The sequence below is a fragment of the Thermobia domestica genome, chromosome 12 (genome assembly GCF_964235325.1).
Source record: "Thermobia domestica chromosome 12, izTheDome1.hap1.1, whole genome shotgun sequence".
Lineage (NCBI taxonomy): Eukaryota > Metazoa > Arthropoda > Insecta > Zygentoma > Lepismatidae > Thermobia > Thermobia domestica.
In genome coordinates, this window is record NC_137465.1 from 161,377,320 (window position 1) to 161,392,482 (window position 15,163).

General features: G+C 36.1%; 1 protein-coding gene across 1 annotated transcript; it reads right to left on the minus strand.

Annotated features, from left to right (window-relative positions):
• Positions 1–627: 627 nt before the first annotated feature.
• LOC145666798 (facilitated trehalose transporter Tret1-like) lies at positions 628–13,426 on the minus strand. The gene is made up of 2 exons (XM_081734357.1): positions 13,203–13,426; positions 628–3,171 (listed from the first exon to the last, which is right to left on the minus strand). Exons 1-2 carry the CDS (start codon positions 13,243–13,245, stop codon positions 1,859–1,861), a joined length of 1,356 nt encoding a protein of 451 aa, XP_081590483.1. The 5' UTR covers positions 13,246–13,426; the 3' UTR covers positions 628–1,858.
• Between the last annotated feature and the right edge of the window lie 1,737 nt (positions 13,427–15,163).

The following is a 15,163-nucleotide window of genomic DNA, read 5'->3' on the forward strand; positions in this document are numbered from 1 at the left end:
CACTGGTAATTAAAAATTAAAGTGATATGATAAAAACCATCTAGGGTCCAAATCCTAATAACCCCCCAAAAGTGAAAGAAATTGGTTCAGCCGTATTAGCGTGATGAGCTAACAAAGGATTTGTGCGTTCTCTTTTATATAATAGATTATCAAACGTAACGAAGAAACAAAAAAACTACGTAATTAATTATTTGGAAACTAGTGCGAAAACTATGTTATTGTTAAGTGAGATGTTTCTACTCTTTCCTGAAGTTCGGGGTCCGCGGTGGCTCAGTGGTAGAGCGTTCACCTTTGGTGCATGGAATCCTCGGTTCGATCCCAGCTTACGCCAAGTGAGCCTTGTAGTGGACAACACACCGTGTGTGGGGGGGTTTCCTCGGGGTTCTCCCGTTTCCTCCCACCTGCTTCATTCCACTATTTCATTCATTTCTCATCATCGCCGTCTCCTTTAGCCTAGCCTGCATAATAGAGGGACGTAAAACTTAAAGATTTCATTTCATTTTTTTCTTTCCTGAAGTTTTCTTTCTCTGGATTTTGGTGCTGGTTATGGCCATAGTTCAGATATCATTATTTCGTGACCAAATTCAGAAACTAGACTTCTAATTATTTATTTTTCAGTACTTGAGTTATATGATATTTTAAAACCAAAATATAAATAAGAAAAGTAAATATGCTACTAAAACAACATGATTATTGTGATCATGAACTTGAGTATAACCTTATGAGACAGAGCTTCCGAAGTTTACAAAAAATTGAGTAAAATGTTTCATAAATATTCTTTATCACAAGAAATATTTTACATTCAACACATTACATACATTTAAACTTTCTATTCCTGCAGTAAAGTACAATGTATTTTAAATATAACTATGAAGTATGTAATAAGAAACAGGGAACTGTCTTTTAAAAATATTTTGACCTTGAACACTGTGTATAATTTTTATTATATCACAAACATAATACGAAGACTATACACTCAAGTTGTCCAATGTTACCAATGTTAAAAAATATATGTTCAAAACACAAACAAAGCATCACATAGCTGGTAAGAAATCTATAGTTTTTGCGAATGTATTAGATAAAACAACACAACTTTACTCTGTAATGAAAGAACGGAATCAAAAATCAAAGAATTATTGAAGCTGCTCTAAGAAGCAGTAACGTTGCGAATTATGAATGGAAACACGCAATTTACATTTCCTATGGGACAGGTGTTAATATACTCATAATGTTCATTAAATGTTGAGAACAATTGTTTCAAAATGTTTCGTACTTCTTTACAACAGTGTCGCCTACAGAATGTTACGTACAGAAAATATACCTATCTGCGGTTAATTACATTAATTACTATTCATTTTTTGTTCTTATGATGATCCATTAAGCTTACTGCTCTTCGAAAAAAGACTATTAGATTGAAGAACATAAGAAAGAGTTTTCATTCTTTCAATTGTGTCGATCGATGTCTTAGGTCTTTAATATTCCGCGCTAATATTCCCTCTGGTATTATAGGCTTAGTAACATAATAAACAATATCTCGCTTCAACTAAACGGCTTTTCTGAACTCAGCAGTGCCCACTAATTAAGTTACGTTTAATGATTATTTTCAACTGTTTGCTGCTATTGTCTATAAACTTCTATCTTTTCAATAGCTCTAACGCATCATTTTAACTACCTTTGACAAATTCGACACTATATATAGGAACTAAAAGACTTGTAATTAACTACTATAAGTTACACGCTTAACACGTTAAATCAATACTTCAACAGCGCACTATAATCAATGTGCACTAACTCCGTAGAAGAAACTTTTCGTTTGTTTAGAAGCTACTTCAAAAGCATGGACAATTATTATGAAATCTCATTTCTTCACTTTCGTAAGTTCTCTTTGAATTTCCTCAAGCGATTTTCCTTTTGTCTCGATTACAATAAATATCACAAAAAGTACACTTACACAACATATTCCACCAAATATCCAGAAAGCAGTATATCGTCCAAACGAGTTAGCTATATTTGGGAAAAATTTAGTCACTATAAATGCCAATAGCCATTTGAACATAATTGCTGCAGAGGTAGCTTTGCCTCTCGTTTCGGGAGAAAATACTTCAGCCGTCACAAACCATGGAATAGGGCCGTAACCAAGCGAAAATGCAATGATATACACAGTTAAGAGCAGGAGTGGAAGCCATTGAATAGCACTGATATCTTGTTTATCCTCTTTCATATAAAAATACATACCCAAAAGCATGGCACAAATTGCTTGGAGAGCTCCGGATATAATTAGTAATATTTTCCTCCCTGTTCTGTCCACTACCAACCCTGATAAACCAGTGCTAACAACTTCAACACAGCCAGTGATAATTGTACTGACATTTTCGTCTATAATACTGCCAGCATCTCGAAATATTTCCACTGTGTAGAAGACAACTGCATTTATACCACCTAGTTGTTGGAATAACATTAGCCCGAAACATATTACAAGGCCCCTACGGAAACTATGCAAATGTAGTGTGTCTCTAAACGAAGTCTGTAGTTGCATTTCGAACTTTATTCCTTCTCGAAATTCAGATATCTCCCTTTCTATATCATAGTCTTCACCTCTTAACCATTCCATTGAACGTTTAGCCTTCTTTTCGTTTCCACTTTTCACGTAATATCTGGGTGACTCTGGCATGAAAGAAAACACCACTCCAAAAACAATAACTACAATACCACATATAATAGATAACCACATAACAGAAGCATAGTACCCAACGACATATGTAAATAGTATTCCGATACACATCAGTAACTCAAATGAAGTGCTTAGGAGACCACGGATACGTTTCTCGGAGATTTCTGCAATATATACTGGAACAGCAATACTGATTCCTCCTCCGCCAATTCCAGTAATGAATCTTCCAGCACAGAGTAAAGCTATTGACTTTGAGAATGCCAAGAAGCACCAGCCAATGATACAGGGAATTACTAAGCCTAGTAGGGTCAACTTCCGCCCAAATTTATCAATTAAATAGCCAACAAACAACGTTACAACAGCAGCGCCAAGTGGCATCAAAGAACTAATCCATGATACTTCTTCTTCTGTGGCCATGATAGCTGTGTCATTTTTGAGGTTGGGACCTGCAGGTGAAGACCATGCGAACATGGTTCCCAGCGAAACACCTCCAAGGCTCGCTAAAGGAAATCAAGCAATGAAATATTAAAATTAAAATAAAATACATGTATACACTGATTACTGAAACTCTTTTAACTTCTTATATTTATTTATTATTTTATTCTACATATCTTGAGGCTAATTACGGTGTCCATAATTAACAAGAGAGTTCCTGAATGAATGTTTGTAATGTATATTCAATACCAGAACTTATATATATATATATATATATATATATATATATATATATATATATATATATATATATATACAGTGAAACCTCTCTAAAGCGGACAGCCGTGGGGAATCAAAAATTGTTCGCTATAGAGAGGTGTCCGTCTGTCTTAGACAGGTTTCGATATTTTCTTATGTAAATTAATAAATAAGGTGATATGTAATTACAAACTACTGAAGGTAATATATCAAACCGTTCTATGACTGTGGGCATGTCGACATATGCGGATTCTCCACAAATCGCTTTGAAAGAAAGCTTGTGTCTAATCCGAAGCTTCTCTAACCACTCGTTTGAGACCTTGAAATCTGAAACATTCATTTCTGTTGCTACCTCCAAATTCTTAGCTTTCAGCATCGACCCTAACACAGGAATTTTTTTCATTCCGCACTCTATAAAAACATTCACTTGCACACCAACTTTGTTCAAAGCAATGAGACACTATTTTCATTGTCATTTTCACACCACAACTTTTGGTTTTATGTTATCTCAGATGCTTGTGTTTTACCGATACAAAAATTTTCAGCTATCCTTCGCACACCTCAGTATTCATCGAAAATTCAATCAATTCGATTTTGACATTAGCGCTTCTCGTGGCATTTCGAAAGCTCCTAACAACTTACACCTTATTGCTTATTCGATGCAGAATGACTTAAAAAGATTTCCGTCTACAAATAGAGGCACTAAGACAATATGCGAATACGCGGACAAAAAATACCAAACATGTCTTCTGCTTGATTCCAGCGGAACAGTATAATGACGTGTCATCCCAAATGGCAGGCAACTGTCAATCACTTTTGATTCTAAAACAGGTTGGGTGGGAGTGGAATGCAATTGCAAACAAAGGATATGAGGGTGTTGTTAAACAAAGACGCTTCATCTGAGTTTCTGAACAGCCAGTTGACAAGGAAAAATGTTATTACAATGCTTCCTTGGTGATACATGTATGCATTTCTAAAAATGTATTTTTTCTGTATTTTCAACTTGTTTCTAGAGAAAGTGTCCATAATATGGAGGTAAATAATACCTATAAGAGACAGAAAAGACTGTCCATGTCCGTACTAGAGAGTGTCCGCTTTAGAGAGGTTTGTCAACATGTTTTTTTTTCCTATTACAGTGTTTGGGGATTACAAAATATGTCCGTTATGAGAGGTGTCCGTTAGTAGAGGTTTCACTGTATATATATATATATATATATATATATATATATATATATATATATATATATATATATATATATATATATATATATATACAGGGTAAGTCTTACATAACCGGTCCGATGAATTTCCTTATAATTCCGCATTGGAGGAACTTAGTTATTTCCAATTGAGTGCTATGTGACATCACAGTTTGCTGCTCGCCTTCTTAGTGAACCATACAAAGAGGGGAAGGAAAAGGCATATATTCTGGTATTGAGAAAAAAACAGTAGTGACAGGGAAACAAGAACAGCGATAGCGTAGCCTATCGCTTTGAAGGCATACAACTCGTTGGTTACGCGTACGCTGCCAAGACTTCCTTGTCCCTTTCTCCTCCTTTTCCCATTGTGTTTCTCCTTGCTTTTCTCAGATTGTAAAAGCGCATTCCTACGTCACACATCAAGCAGTTGGAAACGACCGATATAACTGATCAGATTAGGATATACTAATCTATGGACCTTGCGAACTCGAGTGATATTTGGCAGAGTTGGCGTGGGTCAATGAAAGCTTGATCCACCACCCACCATAAACCACTCTCATCCACTGTGACCTACTCTGACTTATCAAAATCTATCGTCATCAACTCTGACACATGATCCATGGCCTCTTCTCTACTGACTAAAGAGTTTACACTTGTAATAAAACAAGGATATGAAATTGTCACTAATTGGAGTTTGAATTTCTACGATCAATCGCTCAAGCACCACTCTGTTACAATAACGGTGGATCTGGCCTTTACGATATAAAATGCTAAAGTGTTTGTCAGTGTGGAAATTGAAGCACTTCGAGGTGGTGGTGGGATTAGTGTGTGCCTAAAATATACTTGTACTAGGAGAGTATTCTTGGAAGTGTTAATTTCTCAACGTATTCTAAAAGAAACTTCTATTCACAGGAAAATACCCCTGCACAATATGAAAACGGTTATGATTTCATAGTTCACAGTGTTTTTCTCACAAAGATCTGAAAAATCAGTTGTTCATTGTGTATAACAGTGCTCGTGTACCCTCTGTAAGAGCATCTCCACAAAGTATGCTCATAATTGAAATTTGTGTAAGGCATGATTCAGCATAAGTGTCGTGTGGTGTAACGTCATGCCAACACGGAACAAATTGCACGAGAAGCGCCATCTATAGGTCCTTGTAAAGTGTGTTTATCACAGTTTCTAGCCAGCTAATTGTAGTGTAAGAGTGGGTGCAGAATGAAGCGTGAAGAGTCAAAATACCTGAGCAAGGCGATAGGCAAGTTTTTCCAGAGCCAAAACTGCAATCGAAATGCAACTTTAGAGCATTTCCGGAAGCAAGGTGTGTCTGACAGGACAACCCAGAGAGCCATAAAACGTTTCGTGGATACTGGAAGCACTGATCTAAAGCTGTCATACCGACCGAAACCAAACACCAAGCTAGATGCAAGGCTCAAGAGACTATTGGTCCAAAATCCATCATGCTCAGAACGTGAGTTGGCAAAGCGCGTGGGAACGTCGAAATCTACAGTGAATCGAGCAAAAGAAGAGGCTTGGGATTGTCACTAGGAAGAGGCAGCATAAACCAAAGTACGTGAAAAATCAAGTGGAGCGAGTCAAAAGGGGCACAAGAAAACTCTACAAGATGAGTGTTCCTAGTGGCGGAGAACATTTTTTTTTCTTTTTCTTTTTTTTTTTTTTTTTTTTTTTTTTTTTTGTAATGGATGACGAAACATACGTGTTTGCGGATCCCAAAGCAACGGCTGGAACTGTGTACTATAGCTTAGTTCCAAGACATGCTATCCCATACGAAGCTCGAGTGCAACACAAAACGAAATTTCCAATACTTGGTTTGGCAAACCATTTCTGAAGACGGTGATGTGTCCGAATCATTCATTACCACCGGTACCATGAACCAGGATATATATCGAGAAGAGTGCATCAAGAAATGGCTATTGCCATTTTTGGGGAAGAAGAGGACCATGGGTAATGTATTATTTTGGCCATACCTGGCAACTTCACATTATGCGGGTACAGTGACCAAGCTTTTAGAGGACAACAACATCAACTTCGTTCCCAAAAACATTAACCCCCCAAATGTGCCTCAAAATCGACCTATCGAAAGATATTGGGCACTATGCAAGGCTGAATACAAGAAAAGGAAGACGCCTTCAAAGAATTTGAATGGTTTCAAGCGCGTGTGGGCAACCATTTCCAAGCGAGTGGAGACCTACAGGCATGGACCCATGTCAATCAAGTTGTAACATTTTCTTGCAGCGTTTTGTACCTTCTGTTCGTGCAAGAAAGAATAAATAGGTTATCGTGAGTATGGCGCTTTCTATTTTGATCATAATTTCGCGACACTTATGCTGAATCACACCTTAATCACTAAAACACCACGTTAAATATAAGTTACAAATCTGCGTAACTGCAATTATTATGATTATTTATTCAAAGTAGTTTACCTTTAGTTTATAAAAAGCAAAGAAGAGAGATTAAAAATTAGGTACAAAGTTGAATAACACAAATAAGCCATTAGTAATACAAGTATACATTTCCCGTAACTCGTAATTTGCTACCTTAAAACAAATCTGAAATCGGGTTTCTTTCCTGTTGGCCTTCAGAACTTTTTCGTAGTAAATCATCCGCAGCGGAATGATGTCCATCCTTCAGGAAAGAAATAACTAGCTCGTCTATTTTGAGCTTGTCTAGCGGCGGGCCATTAATATTGATGAACAACAAGTTAGACAATGTTTGAGCACTTAGACTAATTCTAATATCAGTAATCTGTAAATTCATAAGGGGAAATCCCCGTTCGCACTCTGTTGTGGAAATTGGTAATACCTAGGTACTTCTACCCGACGTAGAAATTTCTGCACTCCTCATCGACAATCTGCTTGTTAGACTTAAGTCTGATAACGATTTTTCTCGGCCAGTTTGAAGTACCCAGTAAGAAGTATCACCTCTCTATCACCAACATGTTTTCCATATCGACCATGTCAGTTGACAATGTCGACTCATGGAGAAGAGAAACTTCATCTACCACACCTTCCGTAGGGAATGGTGTGCATAAATTAGCTATTAAAGCCTGATAAACTGATGATTTCCTATTTGTTTATAAATTTAATTTTTGTAATTACACATGAAGGTTTGATGTCATTATCGAGTACCCTGCCCCCCAGAGAGCAAAAGGGAACGAGGTTCCAGGGAAGTGTTCAGAGGTTCCTGGGAATTCCCCCCTTCTTCCCCTTCAATAAGGCTCTGACTAACCAGGACAGGAAGGCAGGAATCCCTGCCGGGGCCCTCTCTAAATGTATATGAAAAGTAAAATAAAACATGTCTGTTGTGTTGGAGAATAGTTAATCGTAGTAGTTTGTTTCGTTCCCAAAGTTCGGTGGCTTCCAGCATTGAATGTAGTCTTGCAGTCCCATTATTGGAATGAAACCAACAGTATCATAAAGTCTTGTCTGTGGCCCTTTGTTTGTGGATTTTATAAAGTCCTGCTGGAGTCATTTGACAATTATATTAGTCGTTTGACAATTTATTGGAACACCATAAAAAAAAATCAGAACAGGTTCCCACCCCACCCTGGGGCCCCATTACCACATGTAAATGAAACTGACAGTTTTATGAGGCTCTTACATGCTACATGGGAAGGGAAGATGGGGCCCTCTAAGTGAGACTCCTGCCGAGGCCCTGTAACCCCTTGTCCGAGAATGCCTTCAATTACCACACTGCTTTTTGTCATGGGCCAAATTACGATGAATTTCAATTAAATTATCATAGTATTATTATTTCCTTGTTGAATTATCGATACTTTTCAGTGGAAAAAGGAATGACATTTGAAATTCCCCAATCAAGGTAAGTAGACCGACGTAAAGGAAAAAAAGTGTAAAATTTTCCGTATAATTATGCATACAATCCAAACTTAAAATTTCCGTGTAATTAAGCTTACAGTACAAACTTTATGTCTTTCTCACAACTTTATGGGTTGATTGCCCTGTGCTGTAAGCTCTCCATATAATAAACATAAGCTTCAGCAATTATTATAGTAGAAAGCAATGGATATATGAAGCGAAGCACTGTATTTTTTGCTTCTGATTTTTTTCTCAACTAATATCGATTGTTTTCGATTATTTTTACAAACCAACGCACTACCAATTTTGCATATAAAGAAAGTGCCGCTCCTTCCCCCCTCCCCTCATAAAGAAGAATTTTAAAAAATGCTATGATACGTTCTGTTCATTTACAATAAAGAGTTAATACACTGAATTTCAGCTTCGTAAGTTTAACGGCTTGCGAGATACTCAATTTTTTTTTTCGCAAAAATTCGGATCCCCACTATCTTCGTAGGATATATATTATAATGAAAGCGATACAACATTCCAGTTTGGATTAAGGCCTGTATATACCGAAAGTCATTTCATTTGACTTTGCAATTTGGCCGTGATGATCAGGCACACATAGTTACATTCAATTTTTTTATAGAATAATTGAAACATTACAGTGATTCGAAAAATTATTTTTTCCACTAGTTAGCTCCTCTAAAAACTCACAGGCCTCGAAAGCCAAGTAGTAGTATAAGTCCTATTGCTATTATCACAGTTACAAATATCAATATCAAAAAGTGCCTGAAGTTCTTTTTTCACTTACAAGGAACCCCTTGAGTGCGAGGTCGGAAGTGCAATCTCTAGTAAGGTTCATTTGAAAGTGTAGTGTGAACAACGATGGCAGGAAAAGTATTAGCTGCTAATGACTAACCATATGCATCAGGAGGGCGACAGAAAATACATGTCCGGGATTTGCAGAGATCAACCCTCTGTGGAAAGTATGTATTACACTTCACGAAATGGACATCGTCGACATTCACGAAATGTTCAAAACAAACCATTAACTTGCACCATAAACACCGAATGAAAAATGACGCGCCACAGTGATCACAAACGTTCGCACCATCAACATCGAAGGCGAACTTCTTGGGAGTTACAAACCGTTCTGGATGTTCAGCTAGGTATCCACTTTTAAAGAATGCCCGTGTAACGGGTGCCATCATATTCCATCAGTTCTTATCTCCCCGTTAAACCAATATACCAACATACTATAAACTTTCAAAAATATATGAATAATAGCTTGAACTATTTTCGTTACTCGGAAAACTGGAGGGGCCTAGCCCCCGCCCGGCCCTGGGTTAGATCCGCCACTGCTAGAAACTTGAAATTACGACAAGGCATAGAATTTGTGGTGTAAGGTCCAAGTAAGCAAGAGCTTTTGGAAATATAATGAGGACGGGCAGGCAAAGAAGGGTGGCAATTATTAGTCTATCTTAAAATGGGTATATCTCGGAATCTCTAAAGGTAGAGACATATCTCAAATCTAAAACAATAAAAAAATATGTTTCAGTGCTTTAATTACTATTTTGGAATCTCTGAAACTTAGAGACATGATATTTGGTATTTGACCTAGAAGGAAAAAAAAGTCGGGGCAGCAATTGTTACGAAAAGATGACCATATCTCGAAATTCCTGATAGTTAAAGGCATGAAAATTGGTATTTAGGTTTTTAATTTAAAATAATTAGACATATTTCACTGTCAGCATTTTTTAACGTTTTCCTCACAAGGGAAGAAAATGAGCGGCGTTTGCAATTGTTAAAATAACAAGGCTATGTATCGAAATTCTTTAAGAATAGAGAAATATTAATAATGACGTGTTTTAGCATTTTATGATGTTTTCTTTAAAAGGAAAGAAAAAGAGTAGGGTCTACATTTCTTATAAAAGATGCCCATATCTCGTATTCCCTTATGTTAGAAATATGAGAAATGCATGGACGGAAACTGAGCAAACGCGGGGGCATAGGGGCGCAGTCCCCAGCTATCCGAAAGATAGAATATAAATATATATATATAACAGTGATAGAATGGAAAGCATTCAAAATGTGTACCTGAAGCCGAAACACAAATTATCTACATTTTACATGTAAGCCTACACTACTTCCGAAAAGTTCATAGTGATAATACCACTTGTTTTAGTGACTGTGAAATTATTTTTTTATTATTATTATTATTTATTTTTGTTGAGAAAAAGATGAAAATTTAAGTTCTATGTTAGAAATAAATTATATTATTTGAACTTCTAAATATAAATCATTTAATTATTCCTCTTCATTATGAAAAAAAAATCCTGCAGTCTTTTAGAATTTTGCCTAATTCGAACTCCTGCTAATTTCACATTCAATGAACAAAATTGCCAAACTGTCCAAATATTCGTGCTGAATTGATCGTCTCAAATACGTTTTTATCAGTTTCAATCTGGAAAACCTTCTTTCTGCACGTGCTACAGTCACTGAGATTTCCAAAGAAATAGTACATTGTTCCTGCAGTATTTGACGAGCCGAGTCTAGATTACAATCTAGTGTGGAGCCCGATTGAAAGCAATGAGTCCAATCGGCTAAAGTCCAGCTTTGAGATAGGCTGTATGTAAACAAACTTCGTACTTTATAACAGTTAAAGGACATCACTTGGCCGAAATCAGAAAAATCAGCGGAAAAACACTTTGCCGAGTTACAGAGAATATTGAATAGGGGGTACCGGTGTGTGTTGAATAAGAAGCATGCTTTCAGCATGTCTGAACCAATAAATGTGCTACAATCCGAGTCTTTATAAGTCTTGTGCAAATTACATAACTATCTATTCAGTACGTTCTACATTACTAATTTTGTTGAGCCAGTTTTATATAAATTCTAGAGAATCATTATATGTAAAATTGGCATATTCTACAATTAGTTTAGATCTTTTTGTATTTTACTAAATATATAAATCTAGGCATTAGATTTCGGATTATTTAAAAAATTAAATTGAAATAATATATCTTTCTCATGACTATTGCAGACAATTGGTTGTGGTTGTCTTGGGACAATATTAATAATTAGAACCAACCAAACTGCATGGATATCTGGTGAGGAAGAGATTTATTTTTCATTCTACTCTACTGTTCCAGACCAATGCAGTTTAGGAGCTCACGCAGTTTCTGCAAAGTGGGGATCTAGGAGTAAAGGTGAACGGAGCGTGAGGTACTTACTACATCAACTCCTGTACCATCCGACCGGACCCGAAGGCACGTGGGCTAACCAAATAGCCACGAAAAAGCTCTCTTTTTGTACTAACTCCGGAAATTAAATTATTACACTTAGTAAATATAGCTGAAGTGTCCATTCTCCGCATGGGGAAAATAGGTTTACGGAAATTATTTCAAATCTCTCCCCTGACATCTTATATGGTCGCAAAGGAGGTATTTTAACATGAGAATTTCCATTGACCGAATTTTTTCGTTGTTGTTGAAGTTTAAGTGTTTAAGAGCATAATTAATCCATTATCGTTAAATGTTACCACACATGTTTGCATTGGAATGCTAACAGCATTGACAAATCAACAGAATCTGTAGATCTACATATTTTTTCAAATATGGAAAACAAGAATTTTTAGAGTGATATACAGCCAGATAACCATTTGCGGTCCTTTTATACTGTCCGAGTTTATCTCAGCAGTCTCAATGCATTTACCAAACTACAGTGTTTCTATATATTACGATTTATTTTTCAGTCAAAACCTGTTACATTAACGCCATCTATTAAAACAGAGTGAAAATAATGATTTAATTATTATCTACTAGATATAGTAGTACATAAATCAATCGACTAACACTTGACATTGGATTAAATCAACTACGAAAACATATCGAGCATGAGTCGACATCGGACTGGAATGAACAAGATTATGTACACCTTGAGTCTCAGTCGACAAAGAATCGGAAAAGATAAACTGACTGATAAAAATGCCAATTATTGCGTACGTTGTTAACATAAGTAGGCCTTAATACCTCTGAATGCTGTCAGAAGAAATAATTTCTTTTGCTCTGTTTCGGCATTATCTATTAGACAGACCTACTGTATTGAACAAGTAGTAGGAAGCTGAGATAAATACCTAATCATGATATACTTATCCGGGTAGATATACAGACATTAAGCTTTTCGACCTTGCAAGCTAAATGTTGATGTTAGGGATGTTTTGCCTATCTACAGAACCTGCTCGGGAAAACGAATGTGCTATAAACAGGGTCGTCATTTAGGAAGTGCGGAGGCAATTGTCCTCCCCATAAATTTGAGAGATCCATACTTCTCAATCGATTGTTTACTAACACTAATAATAAATAAATAAATAAACATGAAATTCTCTTGATGGTAGAGCATCTTGCTCTTCCCGCCCTAGCAAAAATTAAAATGATATTACCGGCTAAAAACCTAATTTTGGCTATGATCCACTCAGGAGCGAGGAGTTAAGACAATTGTTTTCCTCTGAGTTTGAGATAGACATGCCTTCTATTAAATTGTATACTAATAACAAACGTGAAGCTCTTACATCGGTAAACAATCTCCCCTCCCTCTTCCTGGCAAAACCTGAAATAACGCTACTGGATCCACTTATGTCTGAAAAATAAAAACCAGTGCATCAGTCTAGAAGGAGTTCGCTGCAAACGCCGAAGTTTAAATTTTATTTACATAAACACATTCTTATACTATCATGATTATTTTTTAAATGTATTTAAGACAATATAGATATCTTACGTATATCTGTCATAATTTATAATATATACTAAAATTTCTTACCTGAAAAAGCAGCTATAAACTGCGGAAGCGTTGAGTGCGTCATCTTTTCTCAGAAGTCAATGTCAACGGGACTGTTGTTATCAGAATAAAGCTGCAAAGCTGCATTCTAAATGATAATCGTTTCAGATACACTATAGTTTCATGTACAAGAAGCATGATACAAAACCATTGTGAAACAAAAAGTTATCAGATTGTAGATTTAGGATCACAAATGTATCCAATGATGTCCATTAACACTTCATCATTATCTTTTCAAGACAGGTTGTGTTTTGATAGATAATGTTCATTGAGAAAAATGTTTTTTTTTAAAAAATAATACTTCCATACTACAGTGATTAAGAGGACATTTTAGGTGACCAGTGCATCCTATGATATACGTAGATGTTTCCTGATTAATAATGACGCGTCCTTTCAAGATGACAATGTGCTAATATAAAGTCAGATCCCCTCAGATATGATTTGAGGAACATCAGAATAGATTAGTCAATTATTATTATTATTATTATTATTATTATTATTATTATTATTATTATTATTATTATTATTATTATTATTGTAGTTTTATCGAACTACAATTCGACCCGGGCTCGATTCCCGGCCGGAGCTCATGTGGTTCGGATTCCACGTTAATCAGTAGGTCCACGTCTCATATAGCCTCGCTGCTCAACGGGACGCTAAACTAAAATCAACTCAACTAAACTCGAATTACATTTCGTGACTGGACAGAGGTCAACAACCTCCCCCCCCCCTCATATAAGCTCTTCGCCGTTCGAAGAAGCATCACATTAAGATTAAATTTCGTTACTCCATATGATACGATACGAACATGAATGTATAAATGAAGTATGAAATATCTTCATTATATGCCAGAAACAACAACACATACATACACATACAAGAAAATCTCTTAAATGAAGCAAAAATATGGTTTGAGCCCATTTCAGTAAAATATGTACTATTAGCGCCCTCCAAAATAATGTATACATTAAGGTTTTAAGTTGTAGCAAATATAGTACCTTCAATTTAACTTGGGAGGCTTAGAACAGGCCCAACATACCACCTTCAAATGTATTTAAATAATTTAAAATACTGGTGCTGCTCCCTCGTCTTCACAAAACATGTTTTCCTCATATGAAGTATAAATGCAATTAGTGTTACTTATGAGACGAGACGAGAAATAAGGTTTTCTCCTCTCGTCTCACCTCAATTCTCGGAAAGCTTTTCTCGTCTAGTCTCGAAATTTTCTCGTCTCGCTTTGTAAATTTATGTACAAAATGTATATGTTGATTTTCTCCTTAAATTTTTCTAGAAATTATCAGAATCTTTCCCTTTCACGAGAGAGCCACGAAAGGTAAGATATAATACATTTATTGTTAAAGTTATAACGATAATGTTATACTCCTTAAACAACCCTCGTATATACAAGAGAATTTCTTAGAATCAGCACGCAGCAAGACAAAATTCTTGGAAATTAAAAGCTGCAAAGTTTCTCGCTCACAAGTGTTTCTAGGTGTGTGTGGTTAGTCGCCCACTTCCCTCTTCACATAGCCTAATTTGGAAGAAGAATTCGTCTCAGCTTAACTTTCCCCCACTCCTGTACAAGCTGAATTGCGAAGCAAAGGTGGAACACTGGACTATATGTCATAATTTGCATATTTCATATTAATCCGTAGTGATTTATTTTATTCCCTATTTAAAAGTGATTAATACACTCCTAATAACGCAATAATTAATTAATCAATTCCTATCAGAGAAGTAACTACTTCAAAACTCAACGTTTTATGGGATTTTTTTTTTTTTTTTTTTTTTTTTTGTTCTAACAGTGTATTCATACGCCTCTATTGTGTGAGAGAATATTGACGCTCACACAAAGCGCGAACAGTGGGTCTTCTGATGTGATGAGATAGAGACAACTGTATCATGCATCTTATATAAAACCCACCAATAAGTAATTTCATTGC

Coding starts and splice junctions, on each gene's coding strand:
- LOC145666798 (XM_081734357.1), bottom strand. CDS start 13,245: ATGACGCACTCAACGCTTCCGCAGTTTATAGCTGCTTTTTCAG. Junction 3,172..13,202: donor GTTTATAGCTGCTTTTTCAG/GTAAGAAATTTT, acceptor GATTTCCTTTAG/CGAGCCTTGGAGGTGTTTCG.